At 35.9% G+C, this 10,352-nt stretch overlaps 1 protein-coding gene across 1 annotated transcript; it reads left to right on the forward strand.

Annotated features, from left to right (window-relative positions):
• The first annotated feature begins 8,368 nt into the window (after positions 1-8,368).
• LOC116599926 (olfactory receptor 8I2) lies at positions 8,369-9,301 on the forward strand. The gene has a single exon (XM_032359862.1). It carries the CDS (start codon positions 8,369-8,371, stop codon positions 9,299-9,301), a length of 933 nt encoding a protein of 310 aa, XP_032215753.1.
• The last annotated feature ends 1,051 nt before the right edge of the window (positions 9,302-10,352 follow it).

The raw sequence follows: 10,352 nt of genomic DNA on the forward strand, positions 1-10,352 counted from the left end.
CCTGTTCTTTTTTTAATTTTTTAAAATATTTTATTTGTTTGACAGAGAGAGCGAGAGAGGGAACACAAGCAGGGGGAGTGGGAGAAGGAGAAGCAGGCTTCCTGATGTGCAGGGAACCAGATGTGGGGCTCCATCCCAGGACCCAGGATCATGACCTGAGTTGAAGGCAGGTGCTTAATGACTGAGCTACCCAGGCATCCCTGAGCTGTTTAGTCCTGTAAGGAAAAGACTGCATCTTATTCAACTTCACAGTCTCAAGATTACCGGGACAGTGATGATCACAATAGCAGGTACACAATACTTATTTTTTGTACACAATACTTACTTACTTGTTTAATAAATCAGTGAGTTAAGTATTTCAAAGAGTGTTTTTGTTTTTTGTTTGTTTTGTTTTTACTTATGATGTAATAGTATATTTAATACTGAGGAGTAAATAAGGACAAATTTTAAATTAGGAGATTTTCCATCTAGTACAGTTAAAAGAATTCAGACACTTATAGGAGTCAGGATTTCAATAATATTTAAAGTGGTGGGCATATAAATAGTAAACAAAGATATAAGGAACTATTCCAGATGCATAGTAATGAAATATATACCTAACAAAATAACCTTTGATTTATTGAGCGCTATTATATAAGGCACTTGAAAAGATATAAATGGTCAATGGAAGTAAGGTATGATGACACTGATGATCAAGGACAATCCTCATTGAAATTAAAATTTGTCAAACCACTCTAGACTGTCTTCCACTAATATGTAACAAAAAGTTGTAAGTTGGTCCCAAAGCAGTGCTTCTGGTACTTAGCTAAAGGAAACAAGTTAACATTTACTCTGAATTACTTAAAAAGAGAGAGAGAGAGAGAGAGAGAGAGAGAGAGAAATCATGATGAATGTAATGTCCAATGGTGGAGAAAACAGTTTAATAAACGTGGGTGTACAGATGTAATAGATTATTGCAACCTCATCTATACAAGATATTTTGTATATAGTATTTAATTTCATCTTGACAAACACATGAGGCAGGTACTACTTTGTCGTTTTGTAGATATGGATGCTGAGGATGAAAGAGATTAAAAAACATTCACATGGTCATAAGGTAGTAAATGGTATTTCAAGACATAAACTCAGAATTATGTTTCTTAAATCTATGCATTTTTAACTATAGCGCAGTCTTCATTTGAAAAGTTATAATTACAGAGACTTGGAAATTCAAAAGCATCAAAAATATGTGTGACATATTCTTAAGAGAAAAATATGGGTGCACACATAAAAATAGGATATGCAGTCCAGATTCTGGTTTCCAAATATCATACTCCCATAAAAGATGGCAAGGCTCCTTGGAGAAGTAGTTGTTTCTGGAGCTGAGTCCAGGAAAATATAAGATGAGCCTGGAGCTTATTGTGCTGCCAGAATGTAAGAGGTTAGAGGATAAGAAAAGCATGACCAAAGAATAAAGTATGTAAGAGTTAATTCAATGATGGTTCCACAGCAGACCTGAAATAATTTAAGCAACAAAGTAAATGATGGTAGTGCTGGATAATCCAAAGAAAAAGTAATTATAGTGAGTGCATATCCATGTAACTAGCTAACTAAATAAATATACACAAGAAAGAACAACTCTTCCTTACAGAATAATTTCATTTAAAATAATCTCATTTAAATAATTTCATTTAAAATATGTCCTTTCATAAAGGTGGCAGGGAAAATGAAGAAAGAAAACCCTTGCTCCTCCCAAAGCTGAAGCCAAAGCAAAGTCTTTGAAGGCCAAGAAGGCTAAAAGGCAGCCACAGCCACAAAAAATGACCTGCACATCGCCTGCCTTCTCAAGGCCCAAGACACTGCTCTCTGAAGGCAACTCAAATGTCCTCCAAAGAGCATCCCTAAGAGAAACAAGCTTGACCACCATGCCATCATCAAGTTCTCCCTGACAACTGATTCAGCCATGAAGAAAATAGAAGACACCAGCTTGCTTGTATGTATTGTACATGTCAAGGCCAATAAGCACCAGATCAAACAGGCTGTCAGGAAGCTCTATGACATTGATGTGCCCAAAGTCAACACCCTCAGGCCCAATGGAGAGAAGAAGGCATATGTTCCACTGGCTCTTTGAAGATGATACTTTGAATGTTGCCGACAAAATCAGGATCATCTAAACTGAGTCCAGAAGCCTAAATCTAAATCTTTTCCCCAAAATAAATATATAAATAAGTAAAAAAAATAAATTGAAAGAATGGGAAAATGGAAATTTGCAATGACAACAACAACAACAACAACAAAAACACAATAATAATTGGCCGAGGGAACATTTTGGTGGGTGCCCAAAAGAATAAAGAGAATATTTACATAGTCTAAATTACCTTCCTCAAGTGTATATAAATTACAAAGCAAAGTCCTAACTTTATGGTGAAAAAGTCCCACAGACACTATAATAAGTAAGTGATCCAGTTTAAATCACTAGTAATATCACTCATTGACATCATGTATTCCCAGAGAAGATGAAAGGGCAATACACCACCTCTCTGGCATATTTTCCCTGTAATGAACTACCTCCATTTAAACACAAGAAAAATATCAGGTAATCTTCTACTAAGTGCTTGATGAGTAATCTTGACAAGTTTCATAGTCACAAAAGAAAAGGAAAGAAAATGGGAAAGTCAGAGATCACAGGAGACTAGGGAGTGATGACATTAACCCAGCACAATGTTCTGGATTGGATCCTGGAACAGGGGAAAAAAAAATTGTGGAAAAACTGGTGAAATTGAATGAAATACACAGTTTAGTTAGTATTATTGATTCAATGTAAATTTTTTTCGTGGCAATAATTGTACTGTGATTAAGTAAGATGTTAACTTTATAAAGCTGGATAAAGTACAACTCAAAACTGTAAATCTAAAAGTATCTAAATAAAATACTGAATCTAGCTGGCAACTAGAACTCAAAATGGCTGATATAAGTAAATATGAATTCAACTGAGATGACATTCATTAAATTTATTAAAAGTCCACTGATCCTATACCATGGTCAACCATAAGCCTAGAGGTTCACCACATATTAGACTATCAAAGAACTGAGCCAAATTTTGAATCTTGAAAGAAACAACTAACTCTAAGTGATGTGAAAGCAGAGGCAAGATCATTCTCATCTTTGAAGTCTGAGAAAGCTTAATTATGCACACCTCAGAGATATTGCATGTTTGATTCTAGATCTATACAATAAAGTGAGTCAAATGATTTTTTTGGTTTCCCAGTGCCTATAAGAGATATATTTGCATTATGCTGTAGTCTGCTAAGTGTGTAATACCATTATGTCTAGAAAACCAATCTGCACACTTTAAAAATGCTTTATTGACAAAAATGCTAACCATCATCTGAGTTTTCAGTGACCCTTTTTTTTTTTTTTTTCTGCTGGTGGAAGTTCTTGCCTTAGTGTTGGTGGCAACTAATTGATCAGGGTAGTAGTTGGTAAAGTTTGGAGTCACTGAGGCTGTAATGCCAATTGAATATTACCCCCACCTTAAAAGACCACCAGAGACATGAGTCAAAGCCAATCAGCAAGGGTCGTTTATTGCAGGTTCGAACCTGGACCTCTGCGGCGCTCGTTGCCGATAACACCGAGAGGTCCAGAGCTGGGTTGGTGCAGGATTTTTATAGACAGATACAAACAAGTTTCGGGTGGGGCTGAGCTGATTGATTGATAGTTTGAACAGGCATACTTGGCGTCAGTGGATTGGGTCAGGGGACCCTGCACGAAAGCAGACAAAGCAATCTTAACAGAAGCAGAACTGGCCGGTTAGCCCACGCATGCGAAAAAAGCACTACCAGGATATTGAAGGCCTGGTTACTTATCAAGTAAAGACAATTGGGAGTCTCCTGGTGGAATGTTACATTCCTGCTATCAAGCATCCTTGTTAATGAGATTTAGGTTTAGAAGAAATTGAACTTTATTTACTTTTCCTTCTACCTCCGCCTCCTTCCGTTTTCATGGAGGGGAGGGTGACATTAGGGCTTGAGGAACTGAGTTCTGTGTCCCTGGAAATTGGGCTATTGATAAGGTAACTTCTTTGTTGTAATCTCAAGGACATTTGCAAACCAAGGGAGACTCCTACCTTGCAGGACTGTGATCTCTACAAGTTAACTATTTATCATTTTATGGCAGTCAGGGGTGCCTGAGGAATGCTACACATATGGAGGGGAGCGGGTGAAGGGGGGGGGGTGCAAGACGCCAGCCTTTGCTTTGTCCTCAGCCAGCCTCCTGCTCCTTCAAGGCAATTTCTTAAAATAAGATGACAATGAAGTTTGCTACCTCAGTAGATTCTTTCTTTCACAAATGACATGATTTGTGATTCTTTTTCTTTTAAATCTTATTTATTTATTTGACAGACAAATATCACAAGTAGGCAGAGAGGCAGGCAGCCAGAGAAGGAGGAAGCAGGCTCCCTGCTGAGCAGAGAGCCCGATGTGGGGCTCGATCCCAAGACTCTTGGATCATGACCTGAGCCGAAGGCAGAGGCTTTAACCTACTGAGCCACTCAGGTGCCCCACCATGTGATTCTTTTTGATAACATTTTACTCACAGTAGAACTTTGTTAAATTTGGAGTCAATTCTCCCAAACCCTCTCACTGGTTTATCAACTAAGTGTATGTAATATTCTAAGTCCTTTGTTATTTCAATAGTCTTTGTGGCTTTTTCACCATGAGTAGAGTCCGTTTCAAGAAATCATGTTCTTTGCTCATTCATAAGAATCAATTCCTCATCATTAAAGTTTTATCATGAGATTGCAGCAATTCATATATAATAATGATAACATTTCAAGTATTGCAAGAATTACCAAAGTGTGACGAAGAAACATGAAATGAGTAAATGATATTGGAAAATGACACCTACAATCTTGGTGACACAGAGTTGCCACAAACCTTCAATTTGTTAAAAAACAAATAAACAATAACAATAACAACAACCCACAATATCTGTGAAGCCCAATAAAGTAAAATACAATAAAACAGTCTTGTCTGTACCTGTCACTTAATAGATGCTTAATAAATGTATGTTGAAGGGTCTGGATGATCCAGTCATTTAACCATTCAACTCTTGATTTCAGCTCAGATCATGATCTCAGGGTTGTGAGACCCTGAGACCCACGTCAGGCACAGTGCTGGGCATGGAGTCTGTTTAAGATCCTCTCTCTTCCTCTGCCCCTCCCTCCCTGTTCCTTCTCTCTCTCAAAATATATATATATATACATACATACATAAAAATGTTCATTGAAAAAATGAGTAAGAGAATGGGAGGAAAAATGAGTTTTCAGGTATACAATCCAAGTCTTTCAAAGTGTTATTTTTTCAGGATACATAGAAGAGCAAAACCAAACATCTACTCCATTTCTTTTGTCTCAATATCTGAGTACACCGATTATCTATAAATGGTATGGTACATATATAATAGATTTTATTCCTTCTTAAGAATCTCTGAATGACAAGTAAGATTAGAGATGCATTTTTCCCTTTCCCAATGAAGTATCTGTCTGGTTTCATCGTCATAATACCAAAATTTAAGTAAACATAAGTAAATAAGAGACTATAAGAATTACAGAAGAAAAATAATTTAATTAGACAAGTCTGTGAGATCCTTCAAACCTGATGTTTGTCAATCATCCATGGACATGAGGCATTTTTTAAAAATTTACTTTTGTGGGTCTGATCCTATTAACCCAGAATGTTTTTTAGGGGTGGGTCTAGGAAGTTTCTTCAAAAAAAAAATAAACAAACAACAAATGGGATAATAATGTAAATTGAATTCCTATCAGTCTATCATGAAACTCAGAGCAGAGAGTAGAGTCTTATTTTTTTACTTCAAGTTTCTTATTTATTTTCCTAGATAGCACGCTTGTTCTCAATCAGGATTTTGTGCATGCACCATTGAACACAGTCAGCTAAAAGTCACTCAGTGCCTGCAATAAAAATAAATATGTAGATGATTTGTTGACATCGTAGTAGCATAATTTCAATATACAATAATACCATTTGATCAGTAAATAGCAAAAAGTTTATTTTTCCTTGCTGGGAGGGTTGTCTAGGAAGCCCAGGCAGAGGCAACAGTAATTTGATACTCTCTGGCATTGTGTATCTCATACATTTTTATAATATTTAGTGCTTTAGAAAAGCTTCGTATATATACATATGTATGATATATACATTATATTATAATTACATCATATATGCATATATATTACATATATGTAATATCACATCATTGTATATGTGTTGTTAAATATATGATTGTATATTATATATCACATCATATTATAGTCAATTATATTATATAATATTTTAATATATTTAAGTATATTGTTTATAATATATAAACATGTATCATGTATATATTACATATATGTTAATATTAAAACCCAAGTTTCAAAACTATATCAATTACATTTTTCAGTATGTTTATATAACCATTTAAACTGAAATAATGCAAAAGGAAGGAATATGTATTTCTGAAAACTTCCACTGGAAATGTATCTCAGGCAAATTAAGGATAGGCTTTGGGGTACAATTAAAATGCAAATCTCAAAGGATGCTAATTGGCCAATTCCTTTATGATACAAGCTTGAGAATTTAAGGAACAGATGCTGCTATGAGAAGACTGTTAACACACTAGATTTCTGAAGATAATCCTTTGTTTTGAGACTGCTTTAAAAATATATGAAGAACGAGACAAATCCTGAATATGAATCTAGGTTTGAGCTAAAACATTAAATTTTAATTATCAAGAAAGCATATAAAAATAAAGTTATCTTAGTTAACTTAGCTGTTTTATTCTATTTTGTCAATGGAAGGTAATAGACATATTACCCAGAACTGTCCTCAACACCAGCATTTTTTTCATCAATTCCATAAAATTACTAGAGGTCCATTATATAGGAAATTTAGCTCTGGGCTAAACCACAGCAACAGATCAAAGCCATCGTACTAACAATTCATGAGATCCAGAACTGTAAATGAGGCAAGTGTATGTCAAAAATTAATGGTGAATTTGTTGAATATTGCTTGTTTTCTCTCCTGTCCTCTGACTAAACTGAAAATAACTGGAATATGTCTCACAGAGAAGGTGTCCTCTGGATAACTAATTCCCAGGTGAGTCTAATCTTATCATCTTTCTGTAACTCTGTGTGTGTGTGTGTTTCTCACACTGCAAACCTTTTCCTTTTTACATGCTCACCTATTCCTTCTAGTAAGACTTAAGAAAAGAGCTTCTAATAACAGGCAAGACAAAATTCCTTCATTGATTAAATGCTTGTTAAACAAATTGGTAAAGAATAAGGGCTCTTGTGAAGGTGGGACATTATTAACAAATGATTAAGTCTAATTGATAGAACGTTAAGTCCCTTTGGGTCCACTCAGATGGAGTGTCAAACATCAGAAACAAACTTGCATTATCCACCATATTTATGTCAACTGAATTAGGCAAACATGTTCTCTGATTTTCTAATAAGATCATCTTGTATTTTAACCCTTTGTTGTAAATATAGCAAATCGCATTTATTTTACTATTTATAGTCTTTTTATTTTTGACTTGGAAATTGCCGTTTTGGGTGACGCATTGGTTATTCCCTGATGTCATCGATAACCATGTGCTCTATGTTGGGAGCAAACATGTTTGCTGAGTGCATATGCAAAACAATTTGACTATATTATACACGAATTCGTGTTTGGCCTTAGCTAGCCAACAGAAAGCGTATGTGACAAAAAAAGGAAGTATGAAGAATTTTAACATTCACATATATAGTAAGCAGGATATTTTATATTTTTTTCTTACAACATTTAAGAAAGCTTTATTGAGTCATATAAATGATTAGATGTATAGATGTGACCCTATAAAGTATCTGTTAGGTGTTGACAAATTAAGACCGCCACACAAGGGTATCATTAAATTCACGAATTATAGAACCTTCTCTCCTTAATAACCTTTATACTTTCTAAAAGTATCATATATAATTAATTCCAGTAGATAAATTGCTAAATGTATGATTCAGGGCCCAATGATAGGCTGAGGTAGATGAGGTTGCGTAGCAGGGGGAATCTCTTCCAAAAATCCTTCCAGATAGCTATCTTTTAGAGGGCTACCAATTCCACACAACTGTCAGCTTGGAAGTTTTTACTACTATCTGCCAGTTCTAATTTAAAAAAAATGGAAAATCGTGTATAGATTCTCAATTGAGTCAAAGTCACTAACTATGAGCTTGCCATCTTTTACTGTCTCATTATTGGAGTCTAAGTCAACTCTGATTATTAGGTCTTTAAGTTTGAATCATTCTCTAATTTTCATTACTGTCATTCAGCAGGTAAGTCAAAGGCCTGAGTTGATACAAATGACTGGGAACAATCTCACTGAGGTGACCTTCTTCATCCTTTCTGGATTTGCAAATCACCCTGAACTGCAAGTCAGTCTTTTCTTAATGTTTCTCTTTATTTATCTGTTCACTATTTTGGGAAACGTTGGGCTCATCATGTTAATCAGAATAGACTCTCAACTTCACACCCCAATGTACTTTTTCCTTAGCAACTTAGCATTCATTGACATATTTTATTCCTCCACTGTAACACCCAAGGCACTGGTAAATTTCCAGTCCCAACAGAAAACCATCTCTTTTGTTGCCTGCTTTGTTCAAATGTACTTTTTTGTGGGGTTGGTGTGCAGTGAGTGTTTTCTTCTGGGATCGATGGCCTATGACCGCTACATAGCAATCTGCAATCCCTTATTATATTCAATGATTATGTCCCAGAAAGTGTGCAACTGGCTGGGAGTCCTGCCATATGCAATAGGCTTCACAAATTCTCTGGTATCAGTCTGTGTGATAAGCAGCTTGGCATTTTGTGATTCTAGCATCAATCATTTCTTCTGTGACACCACAGCTCTTTTGGCCCTGTCCTGTGCAGATGCCTTCAGCACAGAAATGGTCATCTTTGTTTTAGCTGGGATCACACTTCTCAGTTCCCTGCTCCTCATCACGGTCACCTACACTGCCATCATCTTAGCCATCCTGAGGATCCAATCTGCAGCAGGGAGACAGAAGGCCTTTTCCACCTGTGCGTCCCACCTCATGGGAGTAACTATCTTCTATGGGTCCCTGATTTTCACGTACTTGCAGCCTGATAACACATCATCCTTGACCCAGGCACAGGTAGCATCTGTTTTCTATACCATTGTCATTCCAATGCTGAATCCACTAATCTATAGTCTGAGGAACAAAGATGTGAAAAATGCTCTCCTGAGAATCATACATAGAAAACTTTTGTCATGACACATCTGTGCACGTTACCATGCAAACACACTTGGATGGCTTCAGGCATTCAATCACTCCAACAGTCAGGAAAATCATGGTGTAAACTCAAAAGGCTTAACGTAAACTAAATGATAACTTAGAGACTTGAAATTTGGGTGGTGAATTATTACTTTATTTTTTATATTGAATACTAAACAGGTATATTAGGAGTTCATTTCAGCATGTAGATTATATATAACAAGCACCATGACAACAGGCACTGGTTGATATAGAAAATCTCCTGATCATGTGGATTAGCTTTACCACACAGTTAAAATTTGGACCATTTGTCTGTGAAATGTGAGCTTTGCTGACAAAGAAAATGATGTTTATGGAGTATGGTCTCTATCAAATGCAGCAGAGTTTAATTTCTAAAAAAACATAATGTGCTTCCCAAAGTTCAAATATTTGGTAAGCATTTCAGTGTGTGCCTGTGTGTGTGTGTGTGTGTGTGTGTGTGTGTGTGTATAAATAAAGCACTAGCTATGGCACAATTCCTAAGGCATTTGGAAGTATATTACAGAGATTCTTGCTGTTCCAAATCAGGCAGAGATGTTTGGTGAAGTCTATAGTATTAAAAGGAAAAACTGGGTTTTTATTTTGTTTTTCCTTAAAAAGAGATCACAATTAATGGACTCCCCCAGGCATTGTTACAAAATGTTACCACTGGAAAAGATGTATCCTTCAGTACTGTCTTTACCATACATTAATCACTGAGCAGTAAACCAAGGAACAGGAAATCAGTTTAAAATGTATGTTGAAAGGAACGGCAGATAAATTTGATGAAGCACTTCTACAAGAAAATGAGTGTGATCTATATATTTTTCTGTCCAACAAGAATGTAAGCTCTTTCAGAGAAGTTTGCTTATTCGTAATTGTGCTCTCTGTATTTAGGAAATGTAACATGGACAAAATATGGAGGTAAATGCTTTCTTTGTTGTCTGTTTGCTGGTGGAAGTACAGTGATCAATCCATAAAGGTGAAACATCCTACCTTTCTCCATTTATATCTTTCTTGAGTAGAATCTGGA

This window comes from Mustela erminea, chromosome 9, assembly GCF_009829155.1.
Source record: "Mustela erminea isolate mMusErm1 chromosome 9, mMusErm1.Pri, whole genome shotgun sequence".
Taxonomy (NCBI): domain Eukaryota; kingdom Metazoa; phylum Chordata; class Mammalia; order Carnivora; family Mustelidae; genus Mustela; species Mustela erminea.